We start from the raw sequence: 18,899 nt of genomic DNA, 5'->3' as shown, positions 1-18,899 counted from the left end.
ATAGTGTCAGTGTTTTTTGCTAATGGCAGTAATACTTCCATTTCTATACTACAAATACATTTACCTATATCCTGAGAGCGCTAAGTGGGAGATCATGTTGTCCTTTTCCTGCCTGTTTCATACTCAAGGCTTGATTATTTGGTAATTGATACACCTAGATTAGTTTCTAATGGATGAGCAATTATTTTTTTTAAGAAAATGATGGTAATACTTAAATCAATGTATTTGATATTGCTTAATATCACTAAGTATATCATATGACACACTGAAACTGTCAGTATCTGTAATAACTTCTTGTATGTCTAATGCATTCTGCAATCCATGAATTTTATTAATCAGTAAAAGACAACGAAAACATTAAATAGTGTAAGGTCTGAGATGAGTGACTGAAAATGTTCACATAATATCCTCTTTTACAAGTCCTTACCACTAAAATTACTGTGCTGTTTTCCTTCTGGTATCATACCAAATACTTTGCAGCGAGCCAGCTTGACTGGTGCACCACTGTGGTTCCCTGTTCGGAAAATCAGTCATGTTCTTGCAGAAAGTAGCAGCTCCTGAATCTCTTCTGTATGTTTGCACATGATTGAAGTGGGATACTGATGAAGGCAGGCTTTTGAGAATAGTTTCGTCCCACCTGAAATCTTCAGTCTTATTTCAGTAGTTTGTTGAACTTATTTCTGAAGCTGCTTTTAGATGCTGAAAGTGTCTTTCCTTAGTTTCTATATGGACTCTGTGTATAGAGATATTTTAGGTTTATTCTCTTTTGCCATCTAAGATTCGCTTTATAGGTACGAAGTATGAGACAATTTATTTATTTATCTGTTTTTACAGAGGTTTTTTTTTTATCCCATCATGCATTTTAAGCAATAACATTTGAAAAGTCCATCCATTTGAATAGACTCCCTTCTTTGGGTTAGATCTGGGTCAGTCAGCAATGCCCTTCTCAACGTCTTTATCTAAAACTTGTTTTCTAATTGAATCAGATTCTCCTCCATCTGTTTTGTTCCATAATGTCTGTACCTGCTGAGCCATGTCTTTCCCTCATGACTTGTGCTTCAGTACATGAGCATTAGTAGTTCTCTAGTTCATCACCCAGGTGTCTGGGTTGTTTTAATTGTCATCACTTGTTGTTGTTGTTGATGCCAGTATTGCTCATCTCCCCTGCTCTTCACTCTCTTAGGATGTATTATGACTGTGCCTTTCCTTACCATCCTTTTGTTGGTTATAAGAAAAAAATAACTGAAAAGTATAAGGAACACTAAGGAAATGATACTTAGTTTTGTCCCTTCAACATTTTTATTAATTTATGACTGTATGTAATTGCTTCTCACCTTATATAAGGAATTTTGGAATTCAAATTGTAATTTGGATTTCCATTATCCACTGCAGGATCAATATTATTTCTGATTTGCTCATAAAAATTTAATTGCTTAGATTTTGTCTTAGCATGATCTCACAGTTTTAGCAAGGCACAGGAAATTAAGTATAGGTACTGACTTGAATAAAAGTTAAGGTTACTGGACGGGTATTGATTTGCAGTGTAGACAGTGTAAAATCATAATGGTGCTATTCAAATGATCTTTTCTAATTGAAGTATGGTCTGACTTTTTGCATTTCTTGTTTCCTCCCTCTTTAGTACTCTGATCTACAAGTTTGGAAGAACAGAAGAGTTATGGGGATGAGAGATCATGTATAGCATTGTCTGTTCCATAATTGTTATGTCATACTATGTATATAGATAAATTTACATTTATTTGTTCTTGGTTTGCTTTCTAAATTGTATGAACTGAGACATATTACAGTTTCTGTAATAAGGCTCCCTCTTCTCACAGGACAGATTTGTGAATATGTATATATGACTGTACATATCTTAAAAAGGGAATGTCAGACTCTCTTTCTGAAATCTTCAGGCTTATTCCTTCAAATATGTGGCTTTCCATCAACTCCTAGGACTTGATCTTCCAAACCTTCACGTGTCAGAAACTTCAGTGGAACCCCCAGTGAACAAGCAGGATAAAGCCCATACCCTGTGAAGGGGGTTATTGCTTTTAGGCATGGGTGAGTTAGAGCCATTTTTGCAAGGGGCTGCCTGTGTAACCTGCAGGAGTGGTCAGTGCATGGAAGTGACCCAGCTAAGCCCATGTTTCATGAGGGTCAATTCTACTGTATGCTGAGATAAGAGCTGATTTTAAGAATTTTGTATAACTGTTCAGAAAAATACAAAGTAGCTAGTTTTTTGTAAAAGGTTTTGAATTTTTAAACAAAGCCCTATATTAAGCAGGTTCTGCATGGAAAATTAAACTGTTCCTGACTTCGGATTGCTTTAACACAGATGGCATTTGGTAATACCGTGGTATTTAGAATTAGTTTCATGCTGTTTAGTGTAATTGATACCAATTATTATTTAATGCATTTACTGATATTAGAATAAAATAAAAAAACCCACCAACTTGATGCCAGTCATACATGCCAGGAATATAAAGAATAAATGAAAGTCAGGCTAATATCTTCAAAAATTACGATACCATAATTTTCTTCAGGGGAAGTGCTTTTGCTGATAAATGAACAGTTATCCTGCTACCTTTTAAAAGGCAAGCATTTTAAGTGGGGATACTATAGATGTATTTATTGCTCACAATCCTACCTTGAAATAATTGGCAGGTTTAGGACTGCCATTTGCCCCAGTTAAAATGTATTTGTCCTAAATTTCATGGGCACTTTGTGGGAATGTTCCATTATTGAAATACAGTTTGTTTTGGCTGGAGCGTACAAAAAGGGAGAACGAAGTTGTTTATAGCTTTGGGCTGATCTTGTCTCTTCATCTTGCTGTTGGTGACTTTCTTAATACAAGGTCTTAAGTGGTTTTTAAAGCATCTGAATCTACCTTATGTCTTAAAGCTTTTATAACTTCCCATGTATCAAGACTGCTGACCGAAGGGAATTAAACTGCAGAATGTAACTTTTGTGCATGGTTACTGTAACGCTGTTATTCATCTAATTGCTCCCTTGTGGGAATCTCTCCAGTGGACAGAATATGAAGCAAATACTGCAGCTGAAATTGTGCTACTGGCTACACGAACTTCATCCTGATTTCATCCTGCAGTGAGTTGCAGTATATTCACTGGTGTCAGTCATAGCTTTGTACATAAGCTGTCTGGATGTAATTTCAGAAAACTGCAATAAACTTTATCTTACGTTCTCAAAACAGTGAACTTCACAAGGTAATTGTACAGTAATACTCAGTAGCTCAAGCAGGACTGGCCTCTAACCAGGTCTTACACCAGCTAACAAGTAAAACCAAGTTTTTTGTTTTCAGATCTGTCAGTTTCTTGCTTAGGACCTTGGTAAAGTTTGTTGACTTTTTTAGTGAGAAACAAGTATAGCCTGTAACTAATCCCCTTATGGTATCTTGCACCTGACAGTTGAACAGCATAACTTAAGTGTTCCACTCTGGAGAAATTCTTACAGCATGCATTAACATGAGGTCCCAGTTAAAAAAGTTTTATTTAGAGTAGGACAAGAGATTCTGTCTGAGGTTACCTGCATGCAAGTTACCTACAAAGAGGTTTGCTTTCTTGCAAGAATTTCTTAAGCATCTCTTCTGGTTTTAGAGAACTGGAACAATCATGCTCTCTATACAGCTGCTGAGAAAAGAGACAGCTTTGAGCACATCTTTTTTGGTAGCTGATGCCAACAACAGGAGTAGTGTAAGGACCATGCAGGCATCATTCAGAATATCTCAGGGACCATTTTTACACCACAGGTTGTTCCAGCACAGGCCAAGGTAGGTTTGTTTTAGGTAATGCCTTAGCCTGATATAGCTGGTTTGTGAAGATAACCCTGGAGTTACTTCTAACAGGTTCTTAACTTTGGCCTATTTATGTCACAGTAAGAAATAATAGCAACTCTCTCTAACAGAAATCTAGTGTAGGGATTATTCAGGAAGATGCATGTTGTAGTGCAGAATTCACAGGAGACATTTTAACTGCTTTCTTATTTATGTCACTCTGTTATATGTGTAGGTTGTTCCTTTGCAAGCCTGTGGTTCTTCATTTGTTTGCAGCACAGTATATAAAAAGAACATGGGTGAACTTAAGTGCGGGTATTATGCAGCTTGGGGCAGACTTGAAAATTCTTACCAGACTTGGAAGTATGACTAAGTCTTCAGGTAACTATGTTGTCTTCACATGTTGCTTAAACACAAGTGGTAAGTTCTATGAGCAAACAACCTCATAAAGCTTTTGGGAAAAAAAAAAAAAAGTTACTGATTTTTCATGCTAGTCTTGCATATTCGTCTTGGAGTAGAACAGCATCACCTCAGGTAACCCACAGTTCTGAAAGTGACCAGGTTCATTAACAGTTCTAAGTAATTTGAACAAGTCATTTGCAAAACAACAAGCATATATTTTTAATCAAAGTGTATCAAACCGAAGAAAAAAAAGTCAAACAATAAACCCAAACTTTTAGTACAGAATTTGTAAACTTGCTGTTTGTGCTTTATTAGACACCTTCCAGACCCCACAGGATGTGAGGCTTTACTTGCAGTCTCCTCACTAAGGGACTCAAAACCAGAGCCCTCTATCAACTTTTCATTTGCAGGACTAATCTGATAATGACTGACAGATATCATATACATTTTGAGGAAAATTATTTTAAAGTTTGCTTTGCTGTGAAAAGCCTCACTGCCTCACTGCAGGTCCAGAAGATTCATGCTTCTCATGAATAGGCTGGGAGGCAGATATGAGGAGGCCTTTCCTGGTGCAGTTCCTTGCATAGGTTTGTGTTGAGTGATATAAACTTTCTTTTTTTAGACTTCCATTTTTATCTGGAGGGAAGATGCTGCCACAGAAGATGGCATGTACTTAAATAATATTCAGAAAAGCCCACAGAGGAAGGGATATAATACAGACTGAGTGCTAACACAGACAAATAAGGCAACAAACTGGAAGATGCTATAAAAGTGATTCATAGTGCAATTATTTAGTCACTGAAAAATCCCAGGTTGTATTACATCCCATGGTTAAGTGCCATTACTTCTCAAAGCTTTATTTCAGTATTGGGTGGAAAATATAGTGGTATTAATATATCCATCTTATTTATTTAGTGTTCATTTCCCTTTCACCTTCCACCTGTCAAGTCTCTTTGGCAGAACACAGTTGCTGTTGTGGCACAGCAGAAGCCACTTAAACACAGGCTCAGTGTCCATGCTATTTATTCTCAGGCAGCAGTATCTTGCTCAGGATATGTCAGTGCCACAGTCTGGCCACAGCCAGGTGCTGGTCCTGCCAGCAACCACAGGGGGCTGCTCCGAGGCAGAAGCTTCTGCAAATACTTGGTACAAGGCTGTCTCACCAGAGCACCACTTAAGTTACTTCACTTTCAGCTGAGATGCTGTGTGGATGAACTTGGCTGTCCAAACTGCTACCACAGGCTTGGCTTCCTTCTCCACAAGACACAATGGATAAGGAATCGTGGGGATCATCTTCAGCCTGATTGTTCAGCTCATCCAGAACAGTCGTATCGGGGTCTTTCAAATACTAGAGAAAGCCAGAAACAACAGTTTAGGTATCTATCCACAGAAGAGATACATTAGAATTTACAGAGAAAGAGCAAGCACCATCACCTATATAGGCAACTTGTGTCAGAACATAACTCACAGAGATCTGCTAAATGTGAATTCTGTTCTGGATTTCCTTGAAGTTACATTGAGCAAGGAAGAAGGTAAAAATAATGGATTTCTGAGGAAATAAATAAAAAAACCCAATCACGTATCCATTTAAGTGAGTTCAAGCAGCCTGCCTTTCCTATTTTTAAATAAATTTAGGCTAATGCTATTTCCACATCAGTTCAAGCAAATTCCTACTTATTAAGACAAACCACAGAGGAAAACACTTCATTATTACACTGCAGGAATAGGAACTGACAGCTTCTCTGAAGCACTGATGGAGTAAACAAGATAAAAGAGGCTGGTTTGTTCAGTGTCAGGCAAGTGTCAGGCAAGATCTGCATCTTTTATTGTTACCAGAAAACTCTAGTGGGATTCTTCTCTTGTAATTGCCTCATGCTTTGACTTGCCCTCTTGCCCTCCCTTCTTCCAAAATCAGGTCATTAGCTTTACAAACAATGCATAAACAAAGGAAGAAGCATTAGGTCAGAGAGCAGGATTCCTGTTCCTCCTGGCATACATTGCTAAGCTGATCTTGTGTTTCATGGGTGACTGGAGCCATCTACCACTCATGTACTGAACCAAAAAAAAACCCCACAAACAAACACCTGCCATTGAAGACTTTTCCCCTGATTTAAATAAAAAATTAAAAAATATCTCAAACAGAGACACCTTCACATTGTTAAACAGATTGATGTAGCCTGTAATTTTACTCAAAACACTTGTTCTGTGCTGTAGGTAGTGTCATAATCCAACTGAGAGGGGACCACAGCTCAAGTCATGTCTGAAGTGGGACAAAATCAGCCTTGGTTTAAATTAAGGCACCACTTTCTCTGTAATCACAGCAAGGCTAATTAGCGACAGGGTTATTTTTTCAGCTGTATTAAAACCACATGTTTCATATGGAAACCTCCAATACATCCACTTTAGCAAATTCAAGCCATAAATGAACCTCAGTTTGGTTTTGCTATGGGAAGATATTTCTGCAGTAGAATTGCTCCCTGTAACTTAGACCCTGAAATCTGAAATCCTTCTGTAAAGGAAAGAAGCATGTGATGTTCCTGAAAATCTAGACTACCTATGAAACTTCCTTAAAGTAACTTGTACTCTGTCCTCAGGGAATATGTTTTAAGAGAAGTCTCAGGATGGTTGATCCCTTTTAGAAATACAAGTTTTTTTAAAAAAAATCTGTTAACTTACTGTTTTGCCTTCACTGCTGATCAGTATTTTACCCAAAACCAGGTTCACCACTGTTAAAGTATCTACTTCTGCTGCAAATTTTCCACTTTAATAAAATTACTCCAGAACACATGATGACAGACTGTTTTTAGAAGTCCTTTGCATGAAATGCTGTACTATTTTAGTATATTGTACAAGAGTTTTCTTTCCTACGTGAAATGCTTTACTTGATACATGATACAGCTGCCTCCACTGGGCCCCATGAAATGATAGCTGGGGTGGTGTGGAGGAAGAAAGTGATGTTCTTAGGACTCAGCAGAAGGCCTGGGTTCATTCCCCCATACTTCTATCAAAATCTGGAAAACCAGCTCCACAGCCACAGAATGACCACAGTAGAATGGCTAAGTCTGACATGCAGATAAGTACAAAGAAACAGACCTCACAGAACTGCAAACAAATTCAGGCCTTTAAAAATACGGAATTTGTGCTGATCAAGAACTTTTAAATCAAGAACTTTGCTTAAAAGACTACTTCCTGTTTAAATACTAAAAAGAGGAAGATGAATAAAACTGGAACAATATCATTTAGTACAGAAATGTATAAGCTATGAGACGAAAAACAGTCCCAGGATGACTTTTTCATTTGAGTATTGCTGAACCTACACGAAAAAAAGAAGCCCAAGAACATTCCCGTAGGTAGTCCTTAGTCTTGAAGTCAGTCCTTGCTCTTAAAACAGTAAGTGCTTGTTTTTCCTTATTAAATTTCTACGCATAGATGTAGATCCCAAATACATGCTCTGCAAGATGCAGAAGCTTTTTGCTTCGAGTGAGCAGTGGCTTTGGACCTGATGACCTAGATAAGCACAGACAGGTGTGAACAAGGAGTAGTCAAGGAATAGACTGGTTTTGTAACAGGAGCATAGTAGGATTTGTATCTTAGTGCAGAAAAAGAAATAATTTGAGTAAAAGAGGAATAAATCAGGTTATCTTATATGAGAAAAGTAGCAGTTTACACAAAGTCAAGAATTATTGATATCTATTGCTGTTACCCATAAGCTAGCTTCACTCACTCACCACTGTCTTTTACAGGGGGAGGGGAGGAAAAAGCAAACAACTACCCATACCTCTTTAAAGTGCGATGGGATTTTTAAAGGTGGCTGAGACCAGTACTTAATTGTTTTGGGGAGTTTCCACAAAAGAAACAAACCAACTGCTACAAGAAGTAATGCAAATATTAGTATAATATATCCAGCTTTCGTTGCCTCTGAAAAAGAAAAAGAACACCCCACTATATACATCAAATGTAAAACAAAACAGAGCAAGATAAACTTTACTATACTTGTTAATCAAAGTAGAATTTCCAAGGCTAAAAATCACAGTTTTGCTGTAGATGCACTCTAAGCACTTGTGTTCACAAGTAGCTTGTTTTATGTGAAAGCCACCAGTTCCCATGAGCTACTTTCCCCTTATTCACACAGCCTAAGGCAAGCTTCTACTTGACATACTAGAAGGGGCAACAAAGCTGAAGGAATCACTACAGGTGGGCAGAGGGCAGGTGGGGAATGCAGTCTGTCCTTCCACCCCCAAGTTGTCAGTGAGGAGCACGAATGCCAGGGACTTCTCTTTCAGAACATTTCCTTCATCAAAGGGAGCAGCACAGACTCCAGCATCACAGCTCCAGGGCTTGCAATCAAGTACTCGGTCAGCACAACACAGGAGAAGTTCCTGTGAGGCTTCAGAAACTGTGTGAGTGGTTCAGACACGTTTTTCCAGTGTATTCAAAGCATGCTGAAGATCAGCTGTGCCTGTGTGCTGGTGGTTGCATGGAGATATTCAAGAGAGGGACAAACTCTCTTCTCTCACATGTGTCCTCTCTTCCCCTTGCCCTCTCATCTCGTACAAGAACACAGAGCTCGATATGTTAGAGCAGGTCAAAGAGGAGAAGGATGCTCCTGTCCTGCAGGAGGCAGTGGCTGAGGGAGGGGATTTGCAAGAGTAACACCATCTCCCTCATCAATGAGTGCCTCTTAAGTTTAAGTATTTTCTTTCTTTGCATGTTTTTAGAAAGCAACAGCCATAGCTGTATGAAGGAAAAGGATGAGGGGAAGAGTATAACACAGACTCTCAATTACTGACTTAAAAATTCCTTATTATTTTGCTATTAATCATCATTGTGAACTACTCTGAATGGTGCTCTCTTATCACTCCTGACAAATACGGGTATGAAACTGAGCAGTTACATGATCTAAACTTACGTTCTACAGTCATTCATTTATATACAAAAAATAAAATCAGATTTATACCATTGGTAGTAGTTCTGCAACACACTGGGGCACTTTGCAGTCCAAGTAACTTGGCATCTAAATATGTCATCAATTCTACTTGAATTCTGAAACAATAAAGTGTTGATTCCTTTAGATCTGTGATTTTGAATAGTGAGTTGGTTGTCTTTATCTCCTGTTTAAAAGACAAAAAAACCCAACAAACCAGCACAGGTGTTAGAGTAAAAAACAGACCCGTCTTCAACACAAATCCTCACCCCCCCCCCTTATTTAAGTTTCTCAGTCAAAAAGCACAGATTTTTTTTTTTCACAATTCAGCTTTCCCAAGAAAGAGAAGCACTGAAATATCTTTCAACCTTCCTGCCTGGATGCATTTGAAATGTCATTATTTTCAAATGAAATTAAACCTGACCATTTAAAAACCCATGTGTTCAGGCATGAACAGCAGAGGCAAGGTGTCCCTCATTTTATGCACAATATTTTGCAGGATACTTTGACACAGCTTCTTGTACCAGCCCAGGCAGTGAGTACAGCACAGGAAGGGGGAGGGCAAAACAAGCAAGCCATGAGAAATGCCTCCAAAATCAGAGGGAAGCTGAAGGCAGTGGAGTCCACTGAAGAGCTTCTGCCATCTTAGCTCCTTCTACCAAAGAGAAAAAACAGCTGATGGGCAGTGCAAAACCTTCAAGGTCTCCACACAGCCACCAGTCTCTTGGGAATTTTTAAGCCAAAAGGTGCTGGGATAACAGCCTTGGTGAAGCCTACAGAAGCACACAAATTGGTGACAAAGAGGAAGGAAGTGGAGGTAGCTTTGATTGAGTAAGGTCTTTCAGACACAATGGTTTTAACTTTTTTCCTGTTGCTTCTGTTTTTTTTAACCATTTGATTTCAGAAAGATGTTCTTTCTAATCTTCTTCCTTTTTTCTTTTTTAAAAGGATAACTTAATTCCTCCCCGACAATGTTAATTTGTTAAAAAAACAAAAGTTACCATGGCCCCAGACAGCAGCATAAGCACACAATGAGACCAACACCTTTAAACTCATCAAGCTGTGTCCAGCATGCTTCTAATAATTCTGCCTTTCTCTGCCCTAGGAACAGGTGACATAAGGTCAATGCAGCCTGTTAGTGAAGCTGCTAGAAAAAACAAACAGCTCAGCATAGGCAAGGAGGAAGGAAATTTTCAGAGTTTTCCAATTTGCTTAAACAAACTTGGGAATCTAAGTGACATTTCAAAGCCGCTTTTGACACTCTGTAGATTGTGCAATGTGATTTAATCTTTGTTTCATATAGAGGAAAAAAAAGATGGTTTTGAAAATTTCTTAATACATACAATATTTGTGCCAAGACCAAATTAACTTTTGTTTCAAGACACCAAATGACATTCACTGCTAGAAAAAAAAAAATTATGCTAGCTTTCTTCCTCCAGTTCTGCTGTTTTGTCAAGAGACACTGACTCATCTCTTACACACAAAGGCATTAGAAACCAACCAACCAACAAAAAATTCTTACTTTTTTAGTAGTATTTTTTGCATTCTCCCAGTAGGACACATGATACCAAAGAATGTCACCTGCTTCAGTGCCAAAAGGGGGTGTAACATTAATGAGAAGGGAGTCAATGCTTTCAGTCACGCTGCTCACTTTAGGGGGCCCTATAGTAGCTGAAAAATAAACACAGAAAGAACAGTGAACCTCTGGGAGGCAGAACTGCAGAACCTGTCTTCAGGTTTACTTACATATAGTTTCAACAAACATGCTAAATATTGGCAGCCTTTTCTTAAGGAATAAGTTTTCTCATTAATAAATTTTCTGCATCATGTACTTAATGCATTTAAAATAACTACTTTGCTACAAATATAAGCGAAAAGACTTTGAACCATAAGTGAAAATAGTATGTATTAAAAAAACCCAAAACTTTTCTGTTAATTTTCTCTGGAAATTCAGTACATATTCACTAGAATGCATCTGAATTTATTGGTTGATGGTGAAACAATTTTTTTCTTTTTTTTTTTCTCCTAATACCCTGCCACATATTTCACATCCTTTAAAACACACACTGCTTGGGTCAATAGACTGGGAGAGGAATAACCAGTTCCCACCTCCTTGCTTTGATGTCTCCATCTATCCTAAAGGCTAAAGATAACTTCCTAGTGTGAAGTATTCTGAAGGCTAAATCAGGAAAGTTATTATATAAAGTAGTTTCAGTCCTAATACAAAAGACTTGTGTGATCACAGGTCATATATTGTCACTAGTCATTTATCCTTTGTATCCTGACTTCTTTCACTGGTTAAGCTTATCAGCATTTGTAAACTCTCCAGGATCTAAAAAAACGCCAAAACAACCTGCTCATGCAAGTATTGCAGCAGCTAACAGCCACCTGCATACTAAAGAGAGGTATAAAGAGAGGCAACAGTAAAACTCAGTCCTTGTATGCAATCATTGCTTACTGTATTCCGAAAAAATCCAGCAGGACCTCTCTGTCAGCTCCAAAGTAACAGAAAATAAGATCCCTTGTGATCTTATTTCAGTAGAGACATTTCCATTTCCCTCTACTTCCTGTTGCTGTACAACTGCAAATGCCTTCTTGTGTCCTCACAGAGTTCTAAAGCTCCCCTCTCAAGCAAGACAGACACAAACATTAAAGGAAGACAACAGCCTAATGGGGTAGCTGCTGATCTTGGTGTCCAGGAACTGACTGCGAAGGCAGTCACACAAGAATGATCACAGAAAGTTCCTCTTTCCTCACAGATTCACAGAATTAGCTGGGTTGGAAAGGGCCTCCGAGATCATCAGGTCCAACATTTGACACAGTGCCACTGTGGTTCCCAGACCATGGCACTGAGTGCCACATTCAGTCTCTTCTCAAAAACCTCCAGGGACGGAGAATCCACCACCTCCCTGGGCAGCCCATCCCAATGCCTGATCACCCTCTCTGTAAAGAATTTCTCCCTAACATCCAACCTAAACCTCCCCTGGCAGAGCTTAAGTCCATGCCCTCTTGTCTTACTGATGGCTGCCTGGGAGAAGAGACCGACCCCCCCCTGGCTACCCCCTCCTTTCAGGGAGTTGTAGAGAGTGATGAGGTCTGCCCTGAGCCTCCTCTTCTCCAGACTGAACACCCCAAGCTCCCTCAGCCTCTCCTCATAGGGTCTGTGCTTGAGTCCCTTCACCAGCCTGGTTGCTCTCCTTTGGACCTGCTCCAGGACCTCAACATCCTTCCTGAACTGAGGAGCCCAGAACTGGACACAGAACTCAAGCTGGGCTTGAGAACTCACCAGGGCTGAGTACAGGGGCAGAATCCCTTCCCTGGACCTGTTGGCCACGCTGTTCCTGATACAGGCCAGGATGTTCCTCGAAGGAACAGACACACACAAACTTCTCTCCCACACTGAACCTCACATCTTTGTCTCATATCCCCTTTACCCCTGTGCTTTCCTAACTCCCAAAGAATCCCATTCTCCAAAAAATCCCGCATCACAAGCTATGGATATGTCGGTTCTAATCTTCAACTGAGGATTTGGGAAGTTCCTCATCCCCACACTCTTTACTACTAGAGAAGATCCAATATTTAGAACTGTAGTCACCAGGGAAATTATCATCCTCTGTGCAGCATGGACCAACACTGCTCCTCACCAGGTATGGGATAACTAGAACTAAAGAGTTAATAAATACATTCCTTTTTCATTATAACTTCAGAGGTATTTTTAAACTCAACATTTACTTTCTTCTAATCCTGAAACCAATCACAGCAAAGCAAAGGGTGGATCTTATGAAGAACAACAACATGCTTCTTCACACATTTAGCAGGATTTAAAGTGTGCCTGTACCCCTCTACACTGTTTAGCACAGTTTATATCTATTAGAAAGGAGATCTGTTCAATAGAAACAAATCAAGGGGATGTATGTGTGCATGCAGCAGTGATAAGTGGGGAAATAAGAAAAATGGAAAACTCTCTAACATAACAAACACTGTAGTTCGTATAAGGCTTAACCACCCCAGGAAACTCCCTTGTTTCTCTTTTGATACCTGTGGAAACCAGTGCTCAGCTAATCCCACTGCAGAGGAATGAAGTATCACATTCCCAGTGTCACACCTCAACCTCGCAGCCTTCGTTAACCAAAAACCTACAATTCTCTCACTTGGCTTTTGCACTTAATACAGTCAAAAAAGCCTAGAACAGACAACAATTTTTTTTCACCCCCCCAAAGAACTCTCCTTCAAGAGAGAGACACTGAAATCATAAATAGCACTTACTGTTTTTCTCTGCCACAAATGGATCTGTTTCCACCCAGTCAGAAGTCACTGGCCCTAGCTCAGCCCTCACACGCAGCTTAACAGTCCAGCGCCGCTTCCTAAGTGTCCAGGAGAAGCTGCACTCAGTCTGGGTGATACGGGTGCAGTTCATCTCATCCCACTCGTTAAAGGCCCCACTGCAATGCAAAATGAAAGCCAAAGAAAGGATCAGTGGAAGAACACAACTACTGAAAATAAAATCCCTCCCACTTGGATAATTTTTGTAACAACAGAATATGTTACAAAACTACCATTTTCATGTGGGTTTAATTCCAGAGCACTTTCAGCACCTGCATCTCCTCAGTAGCTGGAGAAAAATTAAAATAAGCAAGGGAGAAGCTTAAATTATACAGGAAAATACTCAACATTCCTGGGTGCTCTCCAGCTCTTCAATCTTTGCTCAATTTAGTGGCAATATCACAGGCTAAGGTGGTCTTCAGAAGCTAATTTCACATACATTAGAGAATCACAGAATGGGCTGGGTGGGAAGGGACCTTACAGACCACCCAGTTCCAATCCCCCTGCATGGACAGAGAACGTCTCCCACTAGAGCAGGTTGGCCAAAACCCCATCCAACCTGGCCTTGAACACTGCCAGGGAAGGGGCAGCCACAATGTTTTTGGGCAACCTCACCACCCTCATGGTGAAGAATTTCTTCCTAATGTCTGACCTATATCTACCCTCTTCCACTTCAGAACCATTACCCCTTGCCTTATCACTCCATGTCCTGTGACGAGCATGTATAAAAAGCATCTGTAATAGATAACTCATTCTTGTATTTGCTTGTTAATATTTAGCCTTTTTTCTTCAACCATTTGTGTTACTGAATTAGAACAAGATGAGTTTTGTTGGTTTTCTGCCTATTTACTTACGTTTTAAAATGGACTGTATATAACACCAAGCCTCTGTCCACTTTAACAGGAGACCACCTCAGTGAACTACGAAAGTTATAGGAATGAACCACCACATCCTTTGGTGCCGGTAAGTGGGGAGAAGATTCTAAAGTAAGAAAAGGAATAAAAATAACTGTGAAATAATTTACAGTAACTAGCTTTCAGTCTCCACATTCCATTACTATATATTATATTTTTCACTGCTTTGCAGGCAAAAACATTCTTCCCTCTGTTTCTAGGTCCACTAGCAACAATAGGTTGCAGCCTCTGCTGTCCACAAAGCACTGAATTGCAACTTCCTGCTTTTATTCCATAGACAGCACAGCACTGAAATACTGAGCCCAGCACAAAACAATAAACACCACCCAGTTCCTCAGGAAGCTATAAATTAACATCCACTGCCACTTGTCATCACAAAAGCTCATCTATTTCAATTGTCTGCAGCACACATTTTACTGTGTTAACTACTCTGCATTTTTCCTGAATATCTGTTAATTTCTTTGAAAATACAGAGGTCACTTCATTGAAATTTTCCAGAAAAGAGGTAAACAAACAAACAAAGCCATTCACAAACGCATAGCGCACTGTTCCACTTCCAAGTCTTAAGTTTTGTCAGTTTTGAAACCAATTTTACAATGTAGTAAAGGGCAGCAACTTCTGTTAGAGAAAGGTTTTCCTTCTACACTTGACTTGTATCTGTCTGTGTAGTGATTCTCTTACACCATTAAACACACTGGGTCAACAGGTCCTAAGATGAAAGACAACCATGACATGAAATGATATGGTAGGTTTTCAATTTTTTATTCTTAAAGATGATAGTCTCCCAAGATACACTTTGTTTATTTATGCATAATTAAGATCAGACAATCAAACACTTAAGCAAAATTCTGGCCCCAGCCTTCTTTGGGAGTAGGAGGATAATGTTTTGGGGTTTTTTTTTAAATTTTTTATTTCTATGTATGATTTTATTACATAGCACAGACAGCACACTGATGCTGACACCTCTATCTCTCAGAGGAGACATCATGCCGGGTTTTTAGCATCCTCCATGTAGAAAAAAAGAGGACACAAATATTCTTAGAGTTGCATTAAATCCCAAGTCCAAAACACAACGTAGCTAGCTAAGCTTTCAAGGTTTTAATTAGGTATGTTACTAGTTTCTTAAGCTCTTGAGTCGTGCTTTAAGTAAATAAATACACACTGCTTTAGGATATAAATAGTTTATTCAGCACTGCAAACCTGTTGAAGAATCCTTTCAAATGATACCTACACTATGAACTTCCTGCATATTTTAGAGGCCACTAAGTAACCCTTTCTTCATTCAAGAGAAGTTCTCACTTTCCAGTCATACAGAATCCTTTCTTGTACTCTCACTGCTGGTCTGGTACATGGTAAGATATCTCACACCATCAGTAATCTGTGCACTCAGACATCCACTACAAACTTATTTTAAGAAATCCAAGAAAGCTGTCAGACCAAAACAGCACTAGCTTTTTTTTTTTTTGCTTTTTTTTTTTGCTTTTTTTTTTTTTTTTTTTTTTTCCCCTCTTTCTTCTTCTCTTCTCCTTCTTTCCTCTTAAAAAAACCAACCAAAACCAACAGTAAAAACCAGTGGATGAGAGCAGCTGGTTCCTTTACTCCTCAGTCAAGACTGCACACTGATTATTTTGCCATCAGCATTCACAAATAATTTTCCCTACGAGCTTCAAAAACACTGAAAAAAATTATCCAATCTATGGCTCTGTAGTTGAACATCAAGATGCTGGGTGCCACAGGGCACTTACTACTGTACTGATGAGCTGTTTCCATGCCTCAGTAAAGGAATGCATTCATATATTGGTTAGGTATCTCAACAAGGAAAGTTACTTATTTTTCTGAAATCACACATTGAACTCTGTAACAATCATTAGTTTCTAAGACTCAGAGTTTAAAAATGCACTTTTTAGAAAAAAAAAAGCATCTGCCAAATACCGCTCATATTGTTTTTTCCTGATTCAGACTTCCTGACCCTTCAAGCCACAAGTCAAAGCTTTCACATAGCAGAGTGTGAAGCCACAAAGTAACAGTGAGTGAAAGTGGCTCAGATCGGCCCAGCCATCCATCTTACAACCTCCGTTCCTGCTCCAGAATGAATTTTGAATCCTTCCCCTGCACATGAGCCTCAGAACACAGTTTAGAACAGTTTTTCTAAACTGGCAAGAAGGAAATCTTGGGTTTTTTTGGATGGACTTCTGCTATTCTGGTGTACTGTGTTGCCTTACACTGTCAGACAAGCACCAAAGCTGACAAAAGCAAATAGGAGAAGTGTGTAGCCAGGTACAGAAAGGTGAGGACAGCTGGCTATTCTTTTGGCTCACATTTTAACATGTTGCATGTCCTTTTGCAACAGAAAAAACACAGCACATTGTGCTGAGAGTGCGTGCAGAGGGGAAGGAGGCCCCAGGCAGATGCCAAACACAAAAACCAAAAGAACACCCTGGGAAAACTCACTGCTTTGGATGGAACAGGACTTGGCAACACTCACTGTAGAAAATTCCACCTCCCTTGCCTCAGCCCATACGTGGACAACTGGACTCTCAAATCCAGCCTCAGCCTGTAGGTGTGAACTAGCTGCTGCCCCCAAACAGCTGGAGATCCCCACAGAGGTCTCACCAGTGCCAGGCTGGGCTGCCAGGCCTCAACAAACAGAAGGAAATTTGAAAGTAGATGTGGTATAGTCACGGAGGTACTCGTGTGCCTCAGTAAAGGTCAGGCTGTAGGGATGCCCCGCTCTGGACATGTCACAGCCGCCCTTCCAGATGAGCTGGGATTTTGTACCAAAGCCAGGATTGTTCTTGTGAGCGACAGCTCTGTAGCATCCCGAAATGAGTGACTCAAAACAGCCACTTTGACAAACAGGATGTGGGAATACAGATTTTTTTTTTCTTCATTCAAGTCAATAAATGTGCTTACAAGACTGTGAGCTAATTTGAGGAGTATCTGTTTATCTGAGATAGCACAGAGGTTGTGAGATCATTATGGCCTGACATCTACAGTGACAAGACCGCACAATAAGGTTTTATGGCCCAGCAACTACTGCGCCAGGACCAGAAAATTTATTAGTGTGACTGCCAGAACGGAGCTAAAGCTCCACAACCCGAGGTTGTGTTAAAAAAGCTGGAGGCAAGACTTCATAGACAGAGACTATATAAACAAAACCAGAGGAGAGGTTTGCATCTGTAGTGGACATGGGCTCTTTGCTGCCATCCCCTCTTCCTTAGTTACGGAGCAACCTCAGCCAGCTAAGAACTAACCAGCATGTGACTCATGCTAAAACTCAACTGAGTCACAGATAAAAGTAACAGGCTTGAAACACTTGGCTGAATGTGTGACCACCATCCAAGGGCCACAACACGATGCCAAGTTTGTTGCTGAATACAAAGGTGGTGGTATCATTTTATCCCCTTTTTCTGTTTCTAAGCTTATTTTGGGCCCACACGGGTAACATGGTTTCTAATTTTGCTGACTTCTACGGGGTGTAACCCGTTGCATTGAGATTGATACCGCTGTGCGTTTTCTGAAAAGCTTTATCATCTCAATTTCAAGTAAAGCTGTGCTTTGTTTCAACCTCCTGAATAATTGCGGTAACCCCCGAGTACCGCAGAGAAAATTAAAGAGGTTAACTTTGCCCCTGGGGCTGTTAAAGCAAAATAACTTTGCCCGTAACCGCAGAGTGGGACGGGTCGGGTCGGAACCTTACTCTCGCCCGCCTGAGAAGGACCGGGACAGGGCAAGCTCAGCCCCGACCTAAGAGCAAACCCCCCACCCCATTTGCAGCAAAGCGTTTACACCGAACTCAAAAGCACAGCCCCCAATTCATAAAAATTCAGCAGCAGTGACTCATGTACAGCCGACGAAGCGTTGCAGACATCTCAGCGACTTTCACGATACCAAATCCCCCCGAAGGCTGAACCCCTGCGGGTTTGTAGCCGCTCCCTGACAGAGGCGACCCCGCTGGAGGGCGCGGCTGCCCGCACAGACGGCCTTGGGGCAGGGGCGCCATTCGGCGTCAGCCCAAAGGACGGCGGATTGCCTCAGGAGCTGCAACCCCACGGTCAGCAGCAGCAGCACGGGGAACCAGGACTTGTCCTCCTTCAGTGGGCCGGGCGCGGTGAGGAAAGGGTGAAATCCTCCACTGTCACCCTCTTCCGCCGCTCCAACACCCGCCGGGGCTGCTTCAGGGGACGGGTTACGAAGCACAGCGCAGCTCTCTCAGCCAGCCCCCTCCGAGGTCGCCCTTGGCCCCTCAGGCTACCACCGCTCCCCCGGCCCGATCCCACGCCACCGACCACGACCGCAGTGACACCCGCTTCCCCCGCACCAACCTGCGCCCGAGGCCCGGACCCAGCCGAGGAGGAGGAGGAGGAAGAGAAGAAGGGAGAGGAGCGGCGCCCGACACGCCATGGCCCCGCCGCCCGGCCCCGCCGGTGGCGGAGGCTGCTAGCCGGTCCCTGAGAAGCGGGGCCAGCGGCGTTCCGACCTAACCGGACCGCCTCACACTTGCATCCCACCCCGCTGCAAGCGGGGAACGGAAGGCTGTGGTCAT

The 18,899-nt window shown here is 41.0% G+C and overlaps 2 protein-coding genes across 5 annotated transcripts in view; one reads left to right on the top strand and one right to left on the bottom strand.

The window, feature by feature from the left end:
* Positions 1 to 4,952, top strand: part of TMEM50B (transmembrane protein 50B) — a 15,405-nt gene extending 10,453 nt beyond the window's left edge. The window contains exon 7 of one of the 2 annotated variants that reach the window (XM_030450686.1): positions 1,640 to 4,952. In XM_030450686.1, the coding sequence (XP_030306546.1) occupies positions 1,640 to 1,685 (46 nt within the window). In that variant the 3' untranslated portion in view covers positions 1,686 to 4,952. The remainder of the gene's footprint in view (positions 1 to 1,639) is intronic. The other variant, XM_030450694.1, reaches the window with a different exon arrangement.
* Positions 4,466 to 18,899, bottom strand: IFNGR2 (interferon gamma receptor 2). Of its 3 annotated transcripts, none has more exons than XM_030450667.1 (7): positions 18,679 to 18,899; positions 14,294 to 14,420; positions 13,383 to 13,558; positions 10,639 to 10,787; positions 9,150 to 9,303; positions 7,971 to 8,059; positions 4,466 to 5,540 (listed from the first exon to the last, which is right to left on the bottom strand). In XM_030450667.1, exons 1-7 carry the CDS (start codon positions 18,755 to 18,757, stop codon positions 5,367 to 5,369), a joined length of 948 nt encoding a protein of 315 aa, XP_030306527.1. In that variant the 5' UTR covers positions 18,758 to 18,899; the 3' UTR covers positions 4,466 to 5,366. The 3 variants fall into 3 exon arrangements, with proteins under 3 accessions (XP_030306527.1, XP_030306523.1, XP_030306534.1); XM_030450663.1 differs by having other exon boundaries at positions 7,971 to 8,110; positions 18,679 to 18,895; XM_030450674.1 differs by lacking the exon at positions 7,971 to 8,059 and having other exon boundaries at positions 5,404 to 5,540; positions 18,679 to 18,897.

This window comes from Calypte anna, chromosome 1, assembly GCF_003957555.1.
Source record: "Calypte anna isolate BGI_N300 chromosome 1, bCalAnn1_v1.p, whole genome shotgun sequence".
Taxonomy (NCBI): Eukaryota; Metazoa; Chordata; class Aves; order Apodiformes; family Trochilidae; genus Calypte; species Calypte anna.
The sequence above is the reverse complement of the archived record's forward strand: the minus strand, read 5'-3'. Positions and strand labels throughout refer to the sequence as shown.